The sequence below is a fragment of the Musca domestica genome, unplaced genomic scaffold (genome assembly GCF_030504385.1).
Source record: "Musca domestica strain aabys unplaced genomic scaffold, Musca_domestica.polishedcontigs.V.1.1 55, whole genome shotgun sequence".
Taxonomy (NCBI): domain Eukaryota; kingdom Metazoa; phylum Arthropoda; class Insecta; order Diptera; family Muscidae; genus Musca; species Musca domestica.
Genome location: NW_026712355.1, coordinates 5,254,014 through 5,280,323, shown reverse-complemented (window position 1 = coordinate 5,280,323; position 26,310 = coordinate 5,254,014). Strand labels below are relative to the sequence as shown.

Here is a 26,310-nt window from a genome sequence, read left to right as displayed (position 1 = left end):
TAATCTAAAAGTTGTTACTACGATAACCGATTTTCCCTTTATGATATCGAAGACCAAATATTTTCATTCTATCATGGATTCAATTTTGAGCAAAAAATCCAATATTTCATTCATGTTTTTGGATTTTCCTAAATATGATAATGTGAAAAGTATGTAAAACAAAAAAAAAAAAATAAATAAATAAATTGTTGCATATGTAAAAGTCTCATTGACATAATAAAGATCATGGTAGAAGAATATAGGTAGACGCGTCGACACAGCTGCTGGGACAATGAACTGTCAAACCAATTTTGGAATTGAAAATGTTGAATGAAAAATTATTTAAATTTGTAAAAATTGTTGAAAAACGCGAATTATAATAGCCTCCGGATGACGTAATATAAGAAAACATATAAAAATCTACTTATATTTGAAAAAACATTTAAATTTTTTGACATATCATTGCTCCCAAACGTTGATGCATCTACCTGTATTCTTCTGCCATGATAAAGATGCAGTACAGAGTAGCTTTTCTCTGATGTTAATCAGCATTTCATATTGAGCCATGGTGTGTACCCCATTTTAAGTTTTGATCAAGCTAACATTTCATGTGAACTACCCTAATTGCTTCTTGGCGCTTTATTGTGTTCAGCGTTTACAACACTGCTATTGGTCGATATGGCAACACCAATATTGTGTTAACATCCTTTGCTGAATGACAACAATGTTGTATTTTTGCAATATTTACATTAATTTATTCATATTTTTCTTAATAAAACTCTTATAAAAAACAACGTCAAACGAAATGTTTACAACACTTTGAAGCTTTAGAATTCATTTTATTGACTTCCCAGTTATCCTGGCGGAATATCTGCTGTCCATGTATTCGCACAAATGCAACCCTGTATTTGAATAATTTTCAAACGAACAAAATTGTGGGCAATACGACAGGAAAAAAACACAAACATTACATTCGGCTTTCGGAAAGCGGCGTCATTGTGTATTTGTGTGCAGAAAAAAATCTCTGAAGGCAATATGAGAAAAGATAAAAATTCCAATACTAAAAAAATTTCCAATGAAGTATTTTACAAAAAAGTGCAGTGATTAAGATATAAATACTAAAGTTACTCAATAATCAAATGGAATTTATAAGAAATACGTGAAATAAATGCAAAAATTTCTAAACCTTTGCCGACCAGAGAAGAAAAATTTACATGAATACAAGAAGAAAAAACTTTCTATACTCGTTTTCCATTTACTTCGACGGCTTCGGTCTTCGTGGGTTGCCTCCTTGCGAAATAGAATAAAGTTTTTTTTTGCAAATGCGGCGAACGCTGTACACACACACAATTACATGCAAGATATCAAAAGTGTAAATGTGACGAGATAAAATAAAAACAGGAAGTTTTGTAATAACAAGATTTGTACAAGGAAAAAGAAAGAAAAAAATAGTATCCTGTTTTTTTTTTAACCAAGGAAAAGTATAATAAAACTACAAAAACAAGAATATTTAGTGGAAAAGTTACTATATATCCTTTGTGTCTAGCAAGGACCAAGCCGCTGCTGCATTTCTACTTTCCGTAAAAATGACGCTTGAAGGCGCTAAATTTGTATGTCTCGATGAGACCGGCAATCATGACAGAATTATTTTGGCCAAAGGCCGTAAATTTTCTGTTGGCCGCTATACAACTTGTGATTTGATATTGGATGATGTACGAGTAGAGAATGTACACTGTGCCATTGAAGCCGATGCCTTTGGAAGGGTAAATTATTTAATTTTCCAAAATTGTTTTTGGTTTTATTAAAATTATTTCCATTCCCCCTTTGCAGATAACCATACGGAATTTCAGTACAGACTATCCTATTTCAATAAATGGCGAGGTGGTGCAAAATAAACAAAATTTATTTAATAACACCAAAATTGAAATTTTGGATAGAATGTATTTATGGGAATTTGATAATAAAAATTCCACAAAATGTGAAGATTCCGAAGGTACAGATGTATCGACTCCGCAAAAACAAATAGGCATACCCAAACCGTCGGCATTTTCCAGTCCGGCTGCAAAGGTAATTACTTTTAACTATTTATTGTTGTTGTAATGTTTGTTATCCTTATCGCTGCTCGCTGTGTGAAATATTTCCTATGTACCTACCTACCTAGCCAGTCAGCTAGCTAGCTAACAAGCCTTGCCTATCAAATATTGTTATGCGGAATTTTGTTCTTTCAGTTCTTGTAAATCGAAAAGAGATTTGCTGTGCAACACATGTTGGGCATTTGTTTGCTTACGAAAATTGTGCTGTACTGCCTGTCCCTGGTCTTCAAGAGGGGGAAGAAATGTGCCGCGTAAACACACTTCTTTTAATCTGTAAGAAAGCGCGCGAAACGGCGGTGGTCATTTTTTGAAAACGATAACATTTTACTTGCTCCTGAATTATTATTTTAAGTGAATTTTAAAAGGTATTGGTTTAAATTTAAAAAAAATGTTATTTGTGTTTTTTGCGTGTTGAGAATTATAAAAATGTTCTTTTAGGACTTAGAAAATGAAGTTTTGTGGTGACAATTTTTCAACCCCTATCAATAGTTAAATTTTGTAAGGAACCCATACTAAATTGAAACATCCTTTAGATTATAAAAAGAAGACAATATTTATTAGGATGTCGCCTGAAGAGGATAACATCGGTTTGTAAGGGCCAGAACCATGCCTGCTTCCTATCAGAATTATTTGATATTTTTTCCTCATTGTTAAAATAAGATAAAAAGCGTAAACGATGAGTGAAATGCCTGGACGGCCAAACTGTTAAATTTTCAGTTCCATGGCAAAATTGGTTAATACCTTTAAAGCGCGCAACGTAATATACTTTTCCGCCAATCATTGGCTTTGAAATATAAGTACAAAAACAAATTTTGCAGACTCCGGGAACACACAGAGAAAATATTTTTATAAGTTGGCTAAATCTACTTTTAGACAAGTCTACTTCAAAGACACTTGTTTTAATCGGTCGTCTTAAGGCACTGTCTTTTGATCGTATATAAATACATCTTTTGATAGTTTATAAATAAATTAGAATTTTAGATTTAAAGACTTCCACCTGTAATGACCCCTTTCGGTTCTTCTATAAAGGATTCCTTTGAGACATTCATAAATACCTTCTCTAGATCGGACATAAGTCTTCTTTTTTCGTGTTCTATAGAGCCCCTTAAGGCCCCTCTAGGATATCCATAGAGACTTCTTTTACGTCGTCTATGAACAATCTATGTTCAAAAAATAATATTTTTACATGGGCTATAAAACCCTTTTGATTGTTTTATAAAGACTACCTCTAGGGCGTTCATAAAGGTTCTTTTGAGTTCGTCTATAACGACTCTATAGATCGGATAAATCTCCTCTTTTTTTACATCTTCCACCGTATCCATTTACGTCGTCTTTAAATACTTCCGTTGGGTTATAGTTTCTAGATCGCTTTTAAACCTTCTTTTTTGGGGTCATCAAAAAACCACTTAAGGTCTTTTATAAAGACCACCTTCAGGTCGTCTATAAACACCTTTAGATAGTCTATAAATTCCCTTGAGGTCGTTTATAAAGACCCCCTGTAGATCATCTTTATATAAATACTTCTGGTAGGGCTTCTATATCCCCTTTAGATTGTCTAGATCGCCTTAAGATTGTCTGTAAAGATCCCCTTTGTTTCCATAAACATAGGGGTTGGCAGTCTATCCAGATTGTCTTTAAAACCCCTTTAGGTATTGTACAGGGTGACATGAAAACACTGCAACCAACTTCAGACTGCTGTCATTTCTAAGCCACTCGTCCGATAACTGGTAAATTATTCGTAATGGAAGTCAAGCGTGATAGTGGTAGCGTAGCTGGACGTCATGGAAGTGGACGGAAGAAAACAGCAACATCAGGAATGGTTTGAAAAGTAAAGAGGCGACTAGATCGAAAACCGCGTCGCAGTGGCCTAAAAATGGAAAAATTTCTCGTGAAGCCATTGAAATTGCAAAAAGTGCAAGAACTCACACCGCAACAGAAAGGAAATAGACTCAAAAGAGCTAAAGAGTTGCTTCGCTTAGCCGAAAGTGGTGAACTGCCGAATTTGGTTTTTTCCCATGAGAAAATATTCGTTGTTTGTAAACAAACAAAATAATCGTGTTTACTTGCCAAAGAGTTCAGCTGAAAATGTGCACCTTCAGTTGGCCACTAGAACGTAAGCGTCGGCCATGGTGATAATGTAGGTCGCCATAACAGCCGATGGTCGCTCATGCCGAATATTATCGCGAAAATATTCTGGAGGGTGTATTAAAGCCTTTATTAAAGGGCTCAACACCATCGCACTCAGCACGCGCCACCCAAAATGGTTACAAAATGAGGCTCCTCGCTTCATTTCCAGCGCACAATGGCCACCAAAATCTCCGCATACCAATCCGTGGGACTATTGTGTCTGGAGTATTTTAAAAAGCAAAATCCGTAAATCCTCATTTTGTACTTCTATAACGTTGGGCCATTTATTAATTGTCTCTCTGGACTTACCTTAGATCGACTATAAAGAGCCCCTCTTTGTCTCCATAAAGCCCGCATTTGGAGCTTCTAGTGCCTTTTGCTCATATATAAAGACCTTTTTTAGGCCCTCCACAAAAAGTCTCTCCCTTTAGATCGTCTAAAGATTTTTCGTTTAGCTGTTTTAAAGACTTCTGTCAGCTAGTCTAAAAGACTCCCTTCAAATCATTTAGAAACCTGACTTCAGCTCGTCTAAAAGATTTCCGCTTGACTAAAGACTTCCTTCGCTCATATAGACTCCCTTCAGCATGTCAAAAGACTTCTTTCAGCTTAAATCCTTAACATCCCGACTATTGCAGTGCAACATATTTTTATTCTTCTTCTTTTAGATGCTAGTCTAAAATATCAAATCATCGTCAAAGAGATTCCTAGCAACTAGTGTAGAGTTCCCTCAGCTTGTGTAGTTAGCCCACATTGACTCCGATCAACTGGTATAAGTTCTAGCACGTCTAAGAGACGTATTTCAGCTTGGGTAGTTCGCCTATACTGACTACCTTAAGTTCATTAAAAGAGGAACCCTATAGCTCGTCTAAAATACTACTTTCAACATGCCAAAAAGACCTTCATCTCTAAAAGACACTCAACTTTAAAAACTCTTTGACTAAATAGCAACAGACAGTAGCATAATAACTGTCTTTTTTTTGGTTTTTATCTTCGTAGAACCTGGAATATGTTACTTGTCTTTGACCTCAGCACTTAGTGGAGTTTTACAGTAATTCAGTGTCATTAGACCTATCTTCGTACGTTACCCAATATTTCTTTTCTATTCAAGTTAGTTATCATTAGTCAGTTCTCTTCCATCCAAGTGAGTAGTCGAAAATGGCACAGTGTCGTATTTAAACTGTAAACAAACTTCTAAATTCGTTAGCAATAATTTGTTATTTTTTTCTTTGTGAAGAAACCAGATCCGTATTAAAATCCTTAACATCCAGGCTTCTGATGCGCGACATACAGAACGAAGACGTCGTCATAAATTCTGTTTGGATTTTAACATTTCTCCTGTGCGTTGTTGTGCCATACTTCCAAGTCTTTCTGCTATACATTAAAATCATTTCGCTCCATAGCACCTTATGTCATCATCTCTTTATGTTGTAAATAATTTTAAATTCAATTATCTTAATTAATTAATTTTCTTGTCTTTTTTTAGAATACGCAGAAACCTGCCCCCAGGCTTACCGTTCACAAGTAAGTATTAAAAATGAAATCCATTAGTTGAATACTTGATTAATTGTTGTGTAACCTTTGTAATTATTTTTTTTCTCTTCCAGTTTTGCCTATTGCATACAATCGGATGAGGAGGGAAATACATCAATTGAATCCAACGCCGAAAAACCCACTGCCGAAATTGAACTAGTAGCAGACGAAGAAGTTAAAGAATCACCTCAAAAAACTGCCGCAGAAGAGAAGCCAGCAACAGGTGAAGAGGAGGAAGAAGCTGCTACCATAATGCTGCCGACCACAGAAGAAACAGGGCGTGAGGTAACGCCCGAACCTGAATTGAAAACATTACCAACCGCCGAAGTACAAGAAACCCCAAAAATGAATTTAATCAATTGTACCAACAACAAAGAGAACTCTGCCAGTACGAAAAAGAAGAAAAATCTACATTTATCATTGTGCCATCAATCGGATGTGGTCATCACATCCTTTTCACCACGTGAAGCGGGAGTTAAAATTGAGAAATCCTTTACGGCCATACTTAAGCCAAAGGTGCTGGTCACTAGGGCTCCCAATACACCGAAAAGTGTCTATAGTACACCAAAAAGTGTACTAAACGATGATGATGACGACGATGGGGAAATGGATAAAAGTAAAGAAATACTTAGCTTTCAAACACCCTCCACATCACGCAAAGTTGCAGCGACAACGGGTGGCAAGAACAACACATCAATGCATTTAGTGGATTTTACCACACCGACTAAACTGGCACCGGTGTCAAGTCCCTTTTTGAAATCTGCTTTAAAGGCCTCTGCCAAAAAGCTGCCCCTTACGCCAAAGGGAAATAGACAAAACAAAACAGCTACAGAGGAGAACCTGGGCCTCGGCACATTGCTTTCCACGCCTGTGGTGAGTGAAGACGACCAAAACAGATTAGAAACACCCAGTTCTGTACTGTCTGTTATCAGTGTAGATTCCACCGATACGTCCAGTGTTATAGAGGTATTAAGTGATGAATCTACACCTGGTATCAATGCAAATGTTGTATTGAAGACACCTGGTAAAACTGAGGCTGGAAAAGCGCAAGCCACCACACCAATGAGAACACCCCAGTCCCTAATGAAAAGAGCAATTTTGACAAGTACAAAGAAACAAATGAACACACCACAGAGAACGGAAGCCGGTGCCACCACAACATCGCGCAGAGAGCCCATAAATCGTATACCTTTGCGCACAAGCATAGGGGCTCTACGATCACCTGTCACACCTAAAACTCCCGCCGCAACAGAAACAGCACCGCCATCGCGAAGAATAAGTATGTCAACTCCTTCTCGAAAAAGTTTTCCAGCCAAGAGATTTGAGAGCACACCACAGTCCAGCTCAAATTCTGGTGCCTCAACTACTACTACACCAACAAGATCCACCAGACGCTCTTCACTTATACCTATGTCCGCTAGTCGGGCACAAACATCAACACCCCTTAGCTATGCCAATCGAAAATCAACCTGTAAAACATCGCCCCTCAACAAGGTGCGCAAGTCAGTGGGCGGCGTGCCACTTTCATCGCATATCTCCAAGGCGAGGCGCTCAATTATAGCAGCATCTCCGGCCAAATTCACTTCCATCAAAGAGAAATCACCCCAGCAAATGATGAGTGATCGCCTGGTAACTAGGGCTCGAAAATCCCTGTGTGTAACACCCAGTATTTCCAAGCCCATTAATGTGGCCCAGGTGTCTAAGACACCGGGAGGAGGGCGTACACCCAGCATTTTAAAGAGAACACCCATGGCTGGTAGAAAATCCATGGCAGCAGCCACACCAACGCGTTCAGTATTATTTGCCGCCGATAAACAAAAGGCAATGTTGAGTGACAAGCCAGATCGAAGTCTTACCTTTATTGTTGACTCAGATGATGATGATGATGGAGATGAGGAGAAGACAAGTGGTGGGGCAATAAAAACGACAACCCCCTTGAATGTAACATTCTCCCCCGAAAAGGAGGTGGAAATCAAAAGTTTGGAAACACCAATTGATGTTGAGGAGTTGACGGCGTCTGGTAAAATGGAAAAAGAAAATGATTATCCAGCTCAGCAAAGCAACAAAGCAGGAGCAGAGGAAATGGGAGAACAAGAAAATAATTCCCAGGAAGACTCAAAGGCAATGGCTGTTTGTGCCTCAGAGGAAAGCTTTGCTGAAATTGTGGACAATTCCCGAGATGAAAACATATCTCCAAAGAAAAACTCAACACAAATTGGAGACAATGAGCAAAGCGATTCGAATTGTGAGGAAATAGCAAAAGATGCATCGAAGAAATCTGAGGAAATTGAAACTGGGTTTGGTGAAGAATCTGTGGTAGAATCAAAAGAAGACTCGAATGCGGAAGATGTTCCGAAGAAAGATGATGAGGTGAATGTGGGTGATGATGATAGTGAGGAACCCCAAGCCGTCAGTGTGAGACGTGTGTCCAGTGATGTAGTGGAAATTGTGGAACCCATGGCTACGAGTCTCAGAAGAATGTCGAGCGATGTGATTGAGGTATTCGCAGAACCACCCCAATCTGTGAGCGTACGACGGATATCCAGTGATGTTATTGAACTCGATTCCACAGCCGATTCAGAGAAATCTATAAATAATGTTGGTACAGAAGCTGTAGAAGCATCAACATCACCTTCAAAGCCCCTATATAAACCAATTTGTGAAGATATTACCCTTGAAGGTTCATTACTTGAGCAGAATCAAACACATGATTCCATCATAGACAAAGTCATCAAAGAAGAAGAGAAGTCAACTAATGATTTGTCCCAAGTACAAGAAGAACCCGATACCACAGAAGAATATGAAAATCAAACCACTCAACAACTGAATACCGAAAAGACTGAACAAGAAAATCAAAATAATTCAAATGAAGAAGTCAATTCTGAGAAAGATCTTTCTGAAATAGTTCCTAAAGAGACTGAAGATTTGCCTCTGGAATCTGAAAACTTGCTCAAGGAGTCTGAGGATATTTCAAAAGAAAATCCTGCTTCCAAGGAGATTGAAGATTTGCCTAAGGAAACTGAAAATCAAGCCAAGGAGGGTGGAAATGAAATTGTTTCCAAAGAAAATGAAAATTCGTCGAAGGGAAATGAAACAGTTTCTAAAGAAAGTGAAGATGCTACCCAGGCAACTGTAAGTGATTTCGCAGAAACGGAAGAAGATCATGAAGATTTCCCTAAAGAGAATGAAGCTATTGTAAGCACAACTGAAGGCAATGATGTATCTGCAATTGTAGAAACTTCATTCGTTGAGGAAGCCCCAGAAAGCAATGAAGCGGAAAACGCTGAAGGTGTTGAAGAATTGGCAATTTTGGACAAATCTACTGCTCCCGAAGCCCCAGATACAGAAGAAACCGCTGAAGGAAATGAAAAATCTACTGAAACAGGAGAAGAAGCCACTGAAAAACATGCGGTCATAGAAACAGAAGTATCTTCTAAACAAATTGAAAATAATGAAAAAATAGCTGAAGAAAGTGAAGCCACTGAAGAATCTGCTGTCATAGAATCCGAAGTCGAAGAAGCTCCGCAAAATATTTCAATCACTCTAGATTCTTCTGAACAAATTGAAAACACATCTGCTTCAAACAGCAAAACTTTTGAGCAGGAGGTTGAAAACATCGAATTGGCTGAAAGAGATTCTGATGTTACCACAGATAAGCTATTGGAAGAAATCGAAGATGTCCTTAATAAATCGGATGAAATTCAACAAAAACATTTTGAACAACAAGATGATGTCGAGAGCATAAATACCCTAACAGAGGAAAATGAAAGTTTAAGGCTTACACAGGACACCGTTTCCACGGATTATCAAGAAACTGATGTGGAGGAGGCTAAAGCGGAAGAAACTTCTTCAACCATTCTCGAGGAAGATAACCAAATAAACGTTCCTCAGTCTGGCGAAAAATCAACGGAAATTTCCAAGGAAAGTCTATCAGAATCAGAAGTTTTGGTAGATCCAAACTCTGCTGGAAAAGAAATAGAACTTGATAGCCAGGAAGCAAATACTGAAGTTTCTAATAAAGACGAGGAACCACAACCTTCCTCTGACGAAATCCCAGCAAATAATGTGGAAGGTACAGGCGAAGAATTGAATACTGAAGATACTAATGAAGAGATTACTTCCAACGAAGTAGAAGAAGAGACTTCAAAAGAGAAAACTCCGGGCTTGGAAGAAGAAAATGTGATTGTTGCTACCCAGGAAGCAGAGGAATCAAACAAAGATGTTCTCAACCAGGAAGATAACAAAATTTCGAATGAGAATGAAACCTCGGAAGCGCCTAAAACTCCATGTGAGCTGGATGTTCCTAATAAATCTGAAGATGATGAAAAGGTCGATGACTTAGCAATTGGAACGGTGGTTGCAGAACAATCCAACTCTGATAGGTTGGAAAAAAGTGAAATTCCGGAACCTCTTTCAACAGAAAAGACTGATGATATTGCTTCCACGGATGCACCCACTGAAAATAACAAAGAAGTTCAAAACCTAGAATCATCATCTAGAGGTGATGACGAGAAAATGTCATCCGCCTCAAAAGATATTATTAGCAATAAACTAATTGAAAATCAAACCATCGGTACGCGTACACCCAAGCGACGCAGTCGACGTGCATCAATGTTAACTGAAAATACAACAACAGATGATGGTAAAGAAAATCTGGAAATATCTCTGCAAAGTGTTGCTCAAAAATTAGCCGAAGAACAAAAAGAAACACTCGCTCTAACACCAAGACGTAGTTCTCGTCGAAAATCAACAGCATCAACAGAATCTACAGATGAAAGTCAGAATGAAGTTAAAGCCTTACCCACATTCACACCCAGACGTAGTGCCAGGCGGGCTTCAATGTCTGCGGAAACTACATCGTACACACCCACCGCCAAGAAAACAAGAAGAGCTTCCTTATCGGCTGTAAGTGAAACACCATTGACACCAAAACGTATAACACGCCGAAGGTCTTCCATATCTTTGGAAACGGAAGAAATAAGCCAGGTGGTTCTGGAAGAGCCAACGACAAGTTCTTCTGAAGTTGCGACGGAACCTATTGTGGAGACAGCACATGAAGACATGGGTGCTATAATTGAAGAAGAGGAGGAGGAGGCAGAAGAAATTTTGGATAAGTCAAAGAAAGAGTTGGGCGATAAAAAGGAGGAGATTACAGCACATGGACAAGAGGAGGCGGATAATGGTGATAAAATCGAATCCATAAGTGAAACAACAGAAGAAGAAAAAGCTTCCGCAGTGTCATTGGAAGATAAAGAAATTCCGAGATCTGAAGAACCAGTGGTAGAAAGCAATGAAACTTCCAATGGAGCTGTTAATGAAAATGTTGCCAGTTCTAATGATAAACAAGAGGAAATTATTTCTAGCGAAAGTACGCCTCAATCAGACGAAGTAGACGAAATTATTTCTAGCGAAAGTACATCTCAACCAGACGAGGAAGATATAAAGGATGTGACAAGGGAAAAAAATGTTGAAGGTATGTATTGAGGGACAACATTTTTTGGTGGAACTTTGAAGAATGGTTCTCACTATGCTATCCATGTAAAATATGACTTCTGTTAGATAATTTTATAATTACCGTTTTCTTATTAATTTTTTGCAGATATCGATTCTGAAAATATTGTCGAAGATATTGCACCGGATGAAGGTAAATATACTCATTTCATGTATTATTTATGGACCAATTTAAGCTGTACAATGTCAATCGCTCTTTCTATATCAACAAACGCTGTCGAGGGATTGTAAGAATTGTCCATATTCTTCATAAAAAACCACCTCCTCGTCTTAAGCTGTTTCCGATCATCCTTTGAAATATTCGTGTTGTGATGACCTAATTTTTCTTTGGCACCAACGCAACAACCCAAGAGAAGGCTTATGAGTTTGGACCAACAGATTCCTGGTGTTATACTTTATATTTTTTCATAACCAAATAGCAATCGCTGGTGGCCCACCCCATGAGGTTTTGAATTGTCGCTGGTCTGTTGTCGTAGACCTGTTCTTTTACGTAACCCAAAAGAGGAACATATATGTGGCTAGTATGCCGAGATATATGTGGCTAGTAACGATCAGTTCTTTAAGACTAGCGCATGCCATTTAAATCCGATATACTTTTTGTTACTCGATATCCAATCTTATCGTTCAGTGACACCGCCGGAGCATAAATCTAACCAAACAGTCACACGTTGAAGATTGAGAAACTTCTCAATAATAACTTTTGTGTTTTAGTTATTTTCACGCGTTTGAAAGGCCCAACCTGGAAAAGCACTCTTTAGCAGAAGGTGCGTTCTTCTGCTCGATCATCGTGGCTTACCTTTTTATCCGTCTCTGCTCTGGAGCTTCTGTTCCTTCAATAACACCTTTTCAGATTAACAAAAGCTTCCCGTTGTCGCCTCGACAAGTTTCAAGTTTCACAGCTGTTCTATGAGTGGGGATCCTGCTTATCGGAATTTTCCTTAAAGTTTGGCTGAGATACATTCTTTGGAAATTCCTTCCCGGTTCCATAGTCACTTTTTGTGGCTACCTTCTTGTCCAGTTGCGTCACCATCCCCGCCGTAGCAATGGGTAGTGATGATAAGGCCTCAGATGAGCTCGATAGATCCGCTTTAAAGGGTTTTGAGGCAGAATTCGGCTTGCTATTCTTCTGGGTCCCGCTGTACGGTAGACGTTGAAGTAGCCGTAACTTCTTTTGACTTGTTTGTTGGCATTCTCGGTTCTGCAGCCTTCTTAGAATACTGCTTCGGCATTGTCTTTTTCGGTAGTTCCTCTTGAACTTCCTTCCCGATTCGGGAGCCTTAGTATCCTTATTTAGAAGACTGCCCTTTTTTCGATACCACCCTCAATCGTCGCCCCTTTTTTTGGATCTGTTCTGTAAGCAGGGATCTCCCTTAAAGTTGTGCTGGAATAGTTTCTTTTCAAATTCCTTCCCGATTCGAGAGCTTTATAACCTTTTTAAAAGACTGCTTACCTCATGTTTCTTCGATAATACCACCTTTCCAGATGAACAGGAGCATTCAGAAGTTCCCTTAAAGTTGCTCTGGGATAATTCCTCTTGAGCTTCCATTTCGATTTGGGAGCCTTAGTAGACTTTTTTAGAAGACTGCTATTTTTTCGATACCACCTTTTCAGATGAACAGGAGCTTTCTACAGCCGTCGCCCTTTTTGGGCCCCCGACAGGTTTTACTCCTGTTCATAAGTGAGGATTATGGGAAGTTCCTTATGTTGCGCTGAAATTGTTCCTCCCTGCTTAGCTCATCTTTCTTCGATAATACCACATTTCCAGATGAACTGGAGCATTCAAAAATTCACTTAATGTTGCTCTGGGATAATTCCTCTTGAGCTTCCATCCCGATTTGGGTGCCTTAGTAGACTTTTTTAGAAGACTGCTGTTTTTTCGATACCACCTTTCCAGAGGAACAGGAGCTTTCTACAGCCGTCGCCCTTTTTGGGCCCCGACAGGTTTTACTCCTGTTCTATAAGTGAGGATTATGGGAAGTTCCTTTTGTTGCGCTAGGTCCTCCCGAACTTTCCAACAATCTTCAAGTTCATCCTGATAATAAGCTGTATCTCATAGTTGGGATGGATCTGCAGCAACTTATCGGACTATAGTCGTCCGTTGTTCCTTGCCTCTTTGTATGTGGGCCAGTTTACCATCAGTGGCGGTGTCGCTCTGTTTTCCTTCTGCCTCAAGCGCCTTCTTCCTAGACAGCTTAGCTTCATCTAGGGGTCACCCCTTGCCTGGAGGTCGAGTCATGGATTACCGTAGTAAACATTCATTGTTCGGCAGTAGTAAACATTCATACATTCTATATTCCATAAGAAGTTGATGGTCTTTAAAACAGAGTTAGCCCATGTGGACTATTTATTTAGCAAAAGTCTTTTCGGTAATTGTTTTGAAGCTACCGCTTGTAGTCCTACTTTTTCTTTATTCCCAGATATAAATTGCCAAGACTCGTTTATAGCATTTATCAAGACTTTTTGATTAATATTTTTATTTATTTATTTATTTTTTTTTTTCAAGATATGCAAACTCTTTTGATTTCGGATGATGATGAGCAATCCGTAGTCGGTGATGTTGTTGAACGAACTGTTGCCGAAGTTGACGATAGCGCAGGTAAGGTTTTCTCATACCTCGCGACATCATTACAGGATATAAATATAATCATTCTTTTATTTTATTACAGATACTAAAACACCAATAAAGAAAAAATCGGTAAAAATAGCTGCTGATGTAAATAGCCCCCGAACACCGGCTATGGCGGGAATGCGTGAATTGCTCAAGACGCCTAAACCAGAACAGGATACACCAACCTTTAGAGGTTTACGTCATTTGGTGCGAACACCAAAATCAAAACCCGAAGAGACGGAGGAAGAAGAGCAAGAAAAGTTGCAAAATATACAGGAATTAGTTAAGACACCACTAAGTGAAAAGGCAAATAATGTTACTGACGAAGAAGATGATGTTGTGGAGATTCCAGAGAATGAAGAAGAAATGAAAAATTATCAAGGTGTGAAGGAATTACTTAAAACACCCAAAACATGTAGCACGCCACGTTTTAAGGGTATGCGTGAATTAATGCAGACGCCCAAAGTGAGTACAACCCCAGTTTTGGGTGGAGTAAAGGAACTTCTGGAGACTCCTAAACAAGGTATGGCCGCAGAAGAAGATGAAGAGGTGCCTAACTCTTCAACTGTTAACAAGGAGCAGGAGGACGAAAATATAGAGGTCGCTACTCCCACTACACAGATTAACAAGGATCAAGAGGGAGAGGACAAGGATTTACAAACAAAAGGTGTAAGAAAATTACTGAAAACACAAAAACCCTTGGGTACCCCGCAACTGAAAGGCATGCGTGAACTTATGCAAACACCAAAAGCACCTGGAACGCCTGCGCTGGCAGGTGTAAAAGAACTTTTGGAAACACCCCAAGGAGCAGAGCTTCCTACGAAACGGGTTAGTGAAGAAGATGAAAATGCACCCGAATCCTATGAAACTCCACGATTTAAGGGTATGCGAGAGCTTATGCAAACACCTAAAGCTAGTGCCACCCCTCTATTAGGTGGCATTAAGGAATTAATGGATACACCCACAGTAGAATCATCGCAGCAAGAAATTGTTGTAGCTACAGCCATGTCGTCCACTGGCGATGTGGAGCAGGAGGATCAGGACATCGATGTAAGAGGGGTTAAGGAGTTGTTGAAGACTCCTAAAACATCAGCAACTCCACGTTTCAAAGGTATGCGAGAACTTATGCAAACTCCCAAGATTTGCACCACTCCAGCTCTGGGTGGTGTGAAAGAACTCTTGGACACAACAGAACAGGAACAACAATCAATAAGGGAAGAAGAAGCTGAGGCAGAAATTGATAACGAAGTTCCCAGTACATCACCTGCCAAAAATGAAACTGTTTCAAATGATCTTAAAGGTGTTAAGGAATTGTTGAACACCCCCAAGACCTGTAGTACACCACGTTTTAAGGGTGTGCGTGAACTTATGCAAACTCCCAAACAGGCAACAACACCAGCTTTGGGTGGTGTGAAAGAACTTTTAGAAGAAAAAGACGAAGAACAGGAGGAAAATAATTCAGCTACAACTTCATCTGCTGCCGAAAATGCTGGCCAAGAACTGAGAGGAGTTAAAGAGCTGCTGAATACCCCCAAAAGTTGTAGTACACCACGTTTTAAGGGTATGCGTGAACTAATGAAAACACCCAAAGTCGCCTCCACACCAATTCTTGGTGGTGTCAAAGAAATGATGGATACTCCAAAACCCCAACCGAGCGATAATGTGGATACAAATCTTGATCGATTCCTTAAGACACCAACTGCCAAGAATATAATGATACCAACGACGCCCTCAAGTGCAGTCATCCAAAAGAGTGAAGACTCAGTGGAAATGGTACATTCCACGGAATATGATTTGAATGCTACACTCAATGATGAGACGGGCTCTGGCAATTTGGAACAGTTGTTTAAAACCCCAGTGGTGTCACGTTTCGGCAAACGTATAACAGACTCATTTGGCGAAGTGGATGAAGTTGTCGGCACCGAGTCGGAAGAAAATCAGGAAATAAATGAAATTTCCAATATCCAAACTCCTGTGGCAAAGAGTTTGCCAAGAAAATCGCTGTTACTTAAAACACCCAATGTACAATCACCCTTTACTGCGGCTGATGTTTTGTCGGATCTATCTAAAACGGAGGTTGAAGAGTGGGCAGATCAAGTTGATCCTTTACAACAGACTCTAGGCTCCGAAATAGATGCAGATGACAATGATGATGTCCATGAACTCACTGATACAAGGGCGGAAGATCTCAATGAATCCGTTGTAGAACTGGATGATGATTCGGTGTGTGTGGTGCCTGAAACCTGTACAAAATCTGAAACCATGGCAAATAAATCTGAAGCAATGATAAATTTAAGTTCTGTGGCCCTAACCTCTTCCAAGGATCCTTTGTCAACAACAGCTTCAAAACTTGTGCAAAGTGAAAAACGTCCTCGCACACCAATCATTGATGCTGCGGAGGCTGATATCAGTGGCATCAATTTGCTCGATCAAACTGGTGAATCGGCCTTGGATGGTTCTCTGGTTGTTAGCGATGATGACAATGATGAAGCTGAAGTTGCAAATAAGACTCTACAAGATTCTCCAAGGGCTGTAAATGAAGCCGAAAAGGAAGAAGAGGATGAAGAAGTCAAGGATGTAAATAGAACATTGAAAACCACGTTATGTGAAGAGGGTAATGAGCTGTCCGAATCATTATTGATCAGCAGTGACAGTGAGGAGAATGAGAAGGATACAGATGAAAATTTGGAAACACAAGATGGAAACGAAGAATTTTTGGAAAAGGAGAAAGTTTCAGAAAAACCCGAGAGCACTGAAATCTGCAATGATATTGAGGTTGTTGCAGGAAAGGTGGAAGATTCGGACAAACCTGAGAGCTCTGAAATCCACAATGATATTGAGGCTGTAACAGAAAACAAAGAAGGCCCTTGCGAAATAGTGGAAGTTCATGAAGATGAGATTGCGGAAGTTGCCGAAAAGGATGAAAAAGAAGTGTCAGCGAATGAAAATTCCAATGAAACGGACAAAACTGTGAACGTGCCAAGTGAATCTGATGTCGTGGTCCCAAGGAAGAGTATAGCAAAAACTCCAAGCATAGAATGTGAAGATATCTTTTTGGATGATTCTATTGATGAAGAGGTTAGCAGTTCTTTAGTCCAAGTGGAAAGTGTTCTTGAAATTGATACGACAGATAAAAGCCAAGCAATAAATAGCAACCAAGAGACAGAAATAAACGCACCAAGCGAAGAAATTCCGAATAAGGAAAAAGGAAATGACCTAGAAAAAGAACCAAATAAACATGAGAATTCTGAAGAAGCAGAGAAAACGAAGCAGCCTTCTAATTCTGAACTCATCGAAAAATCTGCCGAGAAAGAATCTCCTCAAAGCAATAAATCCAATGTTTCCGTAAAAGAAAATGAAGATATTTTCATGGATGACTCCATTAATGATGTTTCTGAACAAGACATTGAAAGTCATGTGGAATCATCATCTGATGTGGCTCATGAGCTGGAGAGTAGAAACGTGGAATCATCTACAAAGTCAGCTGAAGAAGATTCCCAAAGGGCAGAAATTTCATCAACATCAGCTGAGATAAATGAACTTGAAACCTCTACTGTGGACGATCAAGCTTCAGCCGAAGAAGACCCGGCGAGTAATACAGACAAACTGGAGGAAATATCTGATGTGGTGGCTTCCAATGAAATTACAAGCTCAGAAGTGTCACCATCAATTGAAAAACCCATTGATGAAACAAGTGAGCCTGTAACACAGCCAGAAGAAATTTCTCTTTTGTCGGAAGAAGAGAAAGCAGAAGAAGTAGAAGAAAAATTCCCAGAAACATCAGAAACTTCCAATTTGCCTGAAGCGAAGAAAGAAGTTGAAAATATTGCCAAAGATTCAGAATTGGTTCCAGAATCTGCAGAAACATTGGAGGAAAAATCTGAGACCTCCATAAGGCAGGATTCAGCTCCCGATGGAGAGGCTGAGCAATTGAATGAAGCCGAAGAAGAGCAGAAAACTACAACATCAGATACTGAAGTTCTTTCAGAATCTTTGAGGGCTGAGCCAGAACAGTTGCAAGAAACCGAAAAAGAAAAACCAGATGATACATCAGATATTTCGGAACCTTTGAGAGCGGATAAAGCTGAGACAGAAGAAAATGAAAGGGAAAATTCCTCAATCCAAATTGCTGAAAGCCCAGAATGTACAGAAGTTATTGATTCCTCGGTAAATACAGCGTCTGTATTAGAACTTGATGAAGCCATTGGCAACGTTGAAGAAGATGAACGGAAAACGGAATCTGAAAATGTTGTCTCTACATCAACTGAAGAAGCTGCTGAGGCAGAGGCAGAACAAACTGCCGGCAAGGATAATGTTGTGGAAGCTGAATCTGAAGATTTGGTATCTACGTCCATTAAGGAATCCACTGATGAAGTTTCAACCACAGAAATTGCAGAGATAAAGAAACAGGAAAGTATTGTGCCTGAAAATGACCACATAGTTCCGAATTCCGAAAAATCAGGTGCTTCCGGGCCGGAAGGTTTTGAAAAGAGCCATAATGAAGCTGATGATATTTCTAAAGAATCTGAAGAAAATCTTAAAGTTTCGGAAGATAAGATTTGCGAAGTTGAAAAGGAAACATCTGAAATTTCTAGCCCATCTCCCGCCGAAGAAGAATCTGAATTGCAGTTGAAAAAGTCAGCTGCTGATGTTTCTAAATCTCAGGAGACAATTGAAACCGATGAGTCTAAATCTGTAGAACCTCAACCTGCTGATGACGAATCAATTTCAAAACAAATTGATGAGCAATCAGAATTTCTTCCCCAAGAAGAGGGTGATGCTCAAGAAACCATATCTGAGGATGTCAAACCCGTAGAAATTGAAGAAATTTCCATAGAATCTGAAGAGCAAGAGAACTTTACAGCGGAAACAACACCTCAAGGCCAAGATACAAACGAAATTGCCAATGAGCCAGATGTATCTACACAATCTGAGGAGAAACAGGAGACCACTGCAGATGCTATTCAAACTGATGCCACTGAGACGAGACCTGAAGAAGAATCCCAACCTACAGAGGCGGAGGTTATGTCTGAAAAAGCTGAGGAGGTGGCTCAAACTGCAACTCAGTCTGAAGCTGCAGAACTCCCAGGTGTTATTCTCAACGAGAATGTATCCCAGGAACTGCCAGAAGCAGCAGATAAGGAACAACCAGACGTAACTGTAGAATGTTCTGTAACCCAAACGGTATCATCATCCGATGCTGCCATGGAAAAGGCCTCTTCTTCCGAATCTACTGAACACCAACAAGAGACGGTGAAAACTTATGATATTGAGGTTACAATTAAAGATAAGCCTGAAACTGTGGAAAAGCCGCAAGAAATTGCAGATCATGTAGAGCATGACACACCTAAACCTAGAAAACGTGCAGGACGCTCGCGTAAAGGTTCCCAGTCTAGTGTGTGTTCGAATGATGATGTCTCTGAGCTGCCGGCAAAAACTAACCGAACACGTAAAAATTCAAAAACCGAGGAGGTGGCATCCAAGAGTGGAACACAAGTTGTTGGAGAACTACCCCCTGTTGTGGAAATCGTTGAAGAAGTTTCTGATAATAAGGAGCAGCTTAAAGAAGAAGCTCTAAGTAAAAAAGATATTCTCAATGAGGAAACCTCACAACAGCCTCAAAGCGAAGTAGAACCTAGTAGGTCTTCCCAAGAGCAACAAGATCAGCTGGAGAAAATTGCGGAAGAATCTAGAAAAGAGAAAGAAATTCCATATACTACTCCAAAAGAAGATGAAGATGAGAAAGTGGGTGCCTCGGAAGAACTTGAAGGTGCTCCTGAAACAGTACAGGAAGAGAAATATGCAAATGAAGAAGAAAAGCAAAAGGAAACGGAATCAGAAAAAGAACATCACAATGAGGCCCCAACAACAGAGGATGTTGTGGAAAATCCGGAAGAAAAAGAAACTCAACAGCCGAAAAAGTGTACCAAACGTACACAGAGTCGAAAAGCCAGCTCGGATTCTGTACATTCCGAAGATGGTGGAAGTTCGAAACGAAGAATTGGTGGTCAACGTAAACGTGGTCATCTTGAAAAGTGCGACGAAGAAACGGATGAAACTTCGGAGCCCACAAACAAACGTAGCAATCGTTTAGCACATGAAAAAGAAGAAGTACCAACCGTTGAAATTTCGGAGGAACATCAAACGACAAAATCTAAACGAGGTCGTAGAAAGGCTAGTCAAGATTCTCAACACAGTGATGAGGTTGAAACTTCCCGAAACCAAGATGCCAACAGTGCATTGGATAAAATCACTGAGGTTGAAGTTTCTTCATCTTTCCACGATCACGAAGAGAAATCTTCTGCTACCAATGAACATGTTTCCGAGGAAGTAGAAAAGATTGCCGAAGAAGAAAAGTCTCAGGCTCTTTTGACTTTCGACAGCAATGACAAGGAATTGAAAACAACAGAAGACTTAGAAATGAAACATGAAACTGTAAACCAATCAGAAGTTCTGCCAGAGAATACTGAGAATAATTTGGAGAAAATTGAAGATGTTGTTAGGACTGAAAGTGGTCCGGTAGAGATCGAGACAGCAGTTTCCAGTGGAGAAGAAAAAATTCCAACCACTCAAGCCCCCGACGCTGTTCAAGAAATGGAAACGGAAAGTTCCGAACCATTATCCACAGAGAATAAGGACGAAACTACAGAAGAACCCAAAATGACAACAAGCAAGCGTACCCGTCGAAAGGCTAGTCAGGATAAAAAGGAAACAAAGGTAGAACCGATATCAGCTATGGACACAATTGAGGAGATCAAATCAACGGCAGAGACAGTAGAGGAGGAGAAAGTTGAACATAGAGAAGTTCCTAAACCGGTGGGTAGACGAGGCGGTCGTAAGGCCAGTCGTGATACGCACGATGCAAAGGTGGAAAAGAAAACCGATGGCACAACGATTTTGGATAAAATTGAGGAGATTCCAACAACTACTGCGGATATTAGAGAAACTGATGTGGTAGTTGCAACTTCCCAGGAAACCATCAAAGTATCTGAAAAGGAACTATCAGCAACTCAAAAAGATAATGAAAAAATTGAGCCCAGTCAAGATACTCAAGAAGAGGCGAAATCCTCTGATACACCTACGAATTTGGTTGCCATTGAGGATAAGGTATCTACATCAGAAATCTCGGCCGAGAAAAAAGAAGAATCTGTAGAAGAAACAAAAGTGCAAACCAAGACTGTTGTTAAACGTGGTCGACGAAAGCCTAGCCAGGATACTCAACATCAAAAGGTTGACACCAAATCCGATTCCACACCCGTCGATTTGGAAGTAATCGAGGAAATATCAACACCAGCCGAGACTGGAAATACCGAAAAACTTTCAACCCACAAAGCAGAACAAGAACCACCTGCTGAATCATTGGAATCCTCGAAACCTGTAGAAGGCAAGCGAAGTCGCCGTAAGCCAAGTCAAGACACGGAACATTCAAAATCAGACATTAAAACGAATGTCACCAAAGATTTGGCCACAATTGAAGAAACATCCGGAATTAAAGATGATATGCCTCAAGAAATACACAAGGAAGCACAACCGGCTGAAAAAGTGGACGAAAAAGAAATATCCAAGGGAACTGATGAACAAACTTCGGAAACTCAACGTGGTACTAAACGTAGAGGCCGCAAGGCAAGTCAGGAAACACAGCATTCCAAAACGGTACCGAGTACTGATACTGCAATGAATTTGGATAAAATTGCGGAACATCCAACCACTGAGGCTGAAGAGAAAATTGAAACCGAAACTGCGGAACACTCACACGCCAAACATGCCGTGAATAAGCGCAGTCATCGCAAAGTCAGTACCGAAGAGACCCATGATGCTGCAGAGCCACCCGCCGAAAAGCCACAAATCGAAGGAAAAGACGTCGCTGACATATCAGAAGAAACTAAAGTAGAAGATGACCACCAAAAGGATATTAAAAAGGAAGCTGGTAGCAAACGTACTCGAAGAAAAGCTAGCCAGGACGTATCGGAAGCTCCTACCACATCCTCTCGAAGACATCATCGTGCAAAGCATGAAGAAGTTGTCATACCGGAAGAAAGTGCTATTCAACCGAGCGAAGATGGAACTAAACAGGCAACAGCAGTGGAAGCTGGACAAGAGGAAACAACCGAGTCCGTTGCGAAAGCCACAACAGTTGCTGCTACTAAACGTTCACGCCGCAATGTTGAACTTGAAGATGTAAGTACTCCACCTGTACGAAAGGCCACCCGTCGAAAAGTTCATGAAACAGTGACTGAACTTGAAGAACAGAAAGAGGAAGCCACGTCAACTGGAACAGAAGCAGAAGAAAAGGCCACCGAAACAGTGCCAGAATCGGAGCAAAATGATGAGGAAACAACTAAACGAAGCCATCGTAAAGATCCACATCATCATGAGGTTGAAAAGGCTGCTGCTGTTCATAGCACAAGAGGTGGTCGGCGTAAAGCTCCAGTGGCTGAGGTACCAGAGGAAAAACATATTGATCAAGAAGAAGTGCCATCAAAACAAGAAGAACAACATATCAAAGAATCTTCTCACGAACTTCATGAAGATGCTGCGGTGCATTCGGCGAGAGCAACTGGTGGTCGTCGCAAGGGAAAGAATGCTGCACATGAGAAAGAAACGAAAACTAAAGAAGGTGATACAACAGATGTGGTAGAGAACCAAGAACAAGAAGCGACTGCAGAACACCCACGTAAAGCAGCTGCTGGTGGGCGCCGTAGGGGAAAGAACGCAGAGGCTCATGGAGAAGTTTCTAAAGAAACAGAATCGAAAGAAGCTGATACCGCAGTGGTTGTGGAATCACATGAACATTATGAAGACAATTTAGAACATCCTCGAAGAGGGGGAGCTGGTCGTCGAAAAGGTAAGAATGTCGTTGCGCATGAGGAAATTCCAGCGGAGTCAAATGAAGTTGATACTGTCAAGGACGATAGTGAAGAACCTACTCATGAAGATTATTCCCGAAAACCATCTGCTGGCGGTCGTCGTAAAGGCAAACATGCCACTCATCAGGAGGAGGTTTCAAATGAAACGGAATCAAAAGAAGATGATAAAGCCGAGGGCGAGACTGAAAAACCCGACCATGACCATGAAGATCATCCCGATCATCCTCGAAGAGGAGCAGGGGGTCGTCGTGGAGGCAAACATGTCATGTCCAAAGACGAGCACAAAACCGAGGTCAATGATGACAATGAGAACAACTCAGAACTTCCTAAAAGAGGAGGAGGTCGTCGTAGAGGAAAACATACAGCTGATCATGAAGACATTTCCACTGAAATTCATCCTCAAGAAGACGGCAAACCTGAAACGACAGCGGTGGATAGTTCTGAAAAAGTCTCCACAGCTGAACATCATAAACCTGGAGATACTAATCTTAGGCCAACGAAGAGGGGAGGACGTCATGCTAAGAATGATCATCACGATGATGATAAGGCCGTTGAGGATGTTCCTAAAGATCATCACGTAGAAGATGAAGAAGGACTTCCAGCAACGTCATCTAAACGGACAGCAAAGCGCCATCACGTTTCTGCCGAGGTCGAAGAACCAGCTAAGCATCATCCAAGGCAACGACATCATGGAGAAGAACAACATACCCATGAAGAAACTAATGAAAATGATGCTGAAATTAAGGGTGCTGATGATGAAAATATTCCTAAAGCCAAGGCTACAAGACGTAAAGGAGCTGTTCATCATGAGGATGATACAAGTGTCATAAAACCCAAAAGAGGTCGTAGGGCACATGAAGAGCAACCACAGGAAGAGGTGCAACACGAAACAGAAAAGGAAGAGGAACACAATAAAAGTCTGGAGAAAGAAAAGCCAACTCGTGGTACCCGTAGAGGACGTGGCAAAGATCATCATGAGGATCATGAAGAGGATGCTGGAGAACATGAGCCGGATCATAGTACCAGGCGAAAGGCTCCTCTGCATGGCAGAAGACGTCGTGCCACACACGAACAGGTTGATGAAGGTGTGGAACACCCAGAAGTACAACAACAGGACAAGCCACACGAAGAAGTGCACGAGGAGGAGGATGTAACGAAAAAGGGGCGTGGCCGTAGAAGGCCAGCAGCGGCTTCTCATCCCCCTGAGGCATCTCACGAAGAGGAAGCTCACGTGGCCACAAAATCAAAAACAACTCGTCGACGAAAAGAGTCGCATACCGACGTTGAAGAACTTCCAACTCCTACACCTCCTCAATCCGTCGATACTCCCCAAACGCCTCAACGCTTGACAGAAGCATCAACTGAAACGCAGACTCCTGATTCAGAAAAACGTGCCCGCAATGTTCCCCAACGTAAGGCGGCCACCTTGCATCACAGCTATGATGAAACTTCCGACTCCGAGGTACACGAAAAGAAAAAGAAGAAAACCGAAACTTCGCCTCGTAAAGAGTCCGGCAAACAAGTTGATCCGGTAAAATCATCGGAATCATCATCAGATCAATCACCTGGCAGCCTTTTAACGGCCCGAGGACGTACCCGTAAACCCACCGCCAGAGTACAACAATTTTTGGAAGAAGAAAGACTCAAGGCTGAATCTCCCAAGAAGCGTGGTGCCCAGCCTGCTGCCGAAGTACCAACCAAACGGCAGCCAGCTAAACGAGGTGCGAGTAAAACGGCAACCCCCCTTTTGGAGAGCGAGCATCCAGAGACACCAGAACCCAGTAAACGCATTAGAGGTGCCAAACATTCACAGGAAACAGCCGCGACAATAGAGACGGAGAGTCATGAGCAAACTGATACTCAACCTGAACCTGAAATTACTTCTCCATCTCCTGCCACTAGCACGACTGCAACGGCTTCTAGAGCTCGCAAGGGCACACGAAAAGCAAAAGCAGAACATGAAGATGTGAGCGAAGAACCACCTGCCAAAAAATCTCCTCAAATACTGGAGGCAGAGAAAAAACAAATCGAACCTCCCGAAGAGTCATCATCAACACCTGCCAGAACAACGGGTCGTCGTAATGCTGCTGCAGCAGCAAAAGTACGGATGGAAGAAGGTGAGTTGGCGGCCACAGCACTCGATAAAGTTCTTAAAAAAGCTCGAGCGAAAAGTACACCAGTAAAAGCTGTTCCAAAACAGCAGCCGGCTCCTGCTGTGGAAATGGTTGAAACTCCATCGGCGGCAGAACACAATGAAGCTAACAAAGATGAACATCTTGAACATAAAACCACATCCAAAAGGGGTGGAGCAGCCGCAGCACGTAAAGCAGCAGCGGCGGGAGCTGCTGAGGCAACAGATTCACCAGCCGTGCCTGTCAAACGTGGCCGCAAGGCCGCCAAGGACAACACAGCAGCGGCAGCGGCCGATGAGGTGCAAGTCCTGGATGCCACGGCCGAAGAAGCTCCAAAACCCACAACCAGCCGAGCCAGAGGTCGTAAACAAACTGCCACGCCCGCTGTTGCAAGTGAAGAACCGGCGACAGAGCCCCAAGAAAATGCTGCCGAAGAACAAAAGCCAGCGACGACAAAACGCGCAACGAGAGTTCGTCGTATATAACTTAATACATTTTAGAAACTTAGCTACTATATTGATAGGATAAGGTTCTTTTTAAAGATAATTTAAACGATTTTTTTTTATGAAAATTTGAAAAACGATGTTATTCGAGAAAAGACAACAATTTGGAATTGGACTTTATTTTGGTTTTTAATTCATCAACTGTGAAAGAGACCCGGCCTCCTTTTTCAGAAAATTTGTTGCCGCTGCTTAACTGGATGTTACTTTATTTGGTATTTGTTCATTTTTTTATTACTACTATTTATTATTTTTTCGTATTTCTTATGCAAATATTAATGGCTTTTAGCCATACTTGTTCTTTTCTTCTTTTAATGTTATCATCTTCTACTCGTCATGGAAAAATTTCAAAAGTAATTTTTTTTCGAAAAATTGTTCCATTATTTACAACTACATATTTAAAGAAAAACAAGAAGTAGTTTTTTGTTTTTTTATATCTTCTTTTCGTAGCTTATAAATATTAGTGTTTACTTTAATGTAACTCTTTGGAAACATATTAAACATATATATAAAAAAATAAAATAAATGTAAAGAATACTTTAATATAAATCAAGTTTTTGGTGCTGTCTAATGAGTTGGTGGGGTGGTGGGGGCTCCGAATGATCCTGGTCCGAGCCGGACTGGAGACGAACCTCGGACCATGGTTTTACTCCTTCTGTCATAACCGTATCCCAAATATATCGAACTCGGTGATATGCAACGGATGCAAGTAGTTGCACTTCTGGAATTGTTCCGGCTTAAACCGAGTACAGGAGTATAGCGAACGGAGTACATGGCTTCCTGTTGTAGACCCCAGCGAGACTTCGTCGTCCACGTCTTCATCGTAGTCGCCGCAGTACAACGCTGCAATCCTAGAGACGAAGCTAAGCTACAGATCTCAATGCCCATCATAAATTATAACATTTCGTCCTAGGTAATGACCAGAGGGGCTGAGCAAATCAATAATTCCACATTTGCACATTG

At 40.9% G+C, this 26,310-nt stretch overlaps 1 protein-coding gene across 1 annotated transcript; it reads left to right on the top strand.

The window, feature by feature from the left end:
- Positions 1-943: 943 nt before the first annotated feature.
- On the top strand, positions 944-25,896 carry LOC101899916 (microtubule-associated protein futsch). Its single transcript, XM_059128580.1, has 7 exons — positions 944-1,742; positions 1,810-2,046; positions 5,683-5,720; positions 5,804-11,202; positions 11,329-11,373; positions 13,744-13,836; positions 13,907-25,896. Exons 1-7 carry the CDS (start codon positions 1,566-1,568, stop codon positions 25,330-25,332), a joined length of 17,415 nt encoding a protein of 5,804 aa, XP_058984563.1. The 5' UTR covers positions 944-1,565; the 3' UTR covers positions 25,333-25,896.
- The last annotated feature ends 414 nt before the right edge of the window (positions 25,897-26,310 follow it).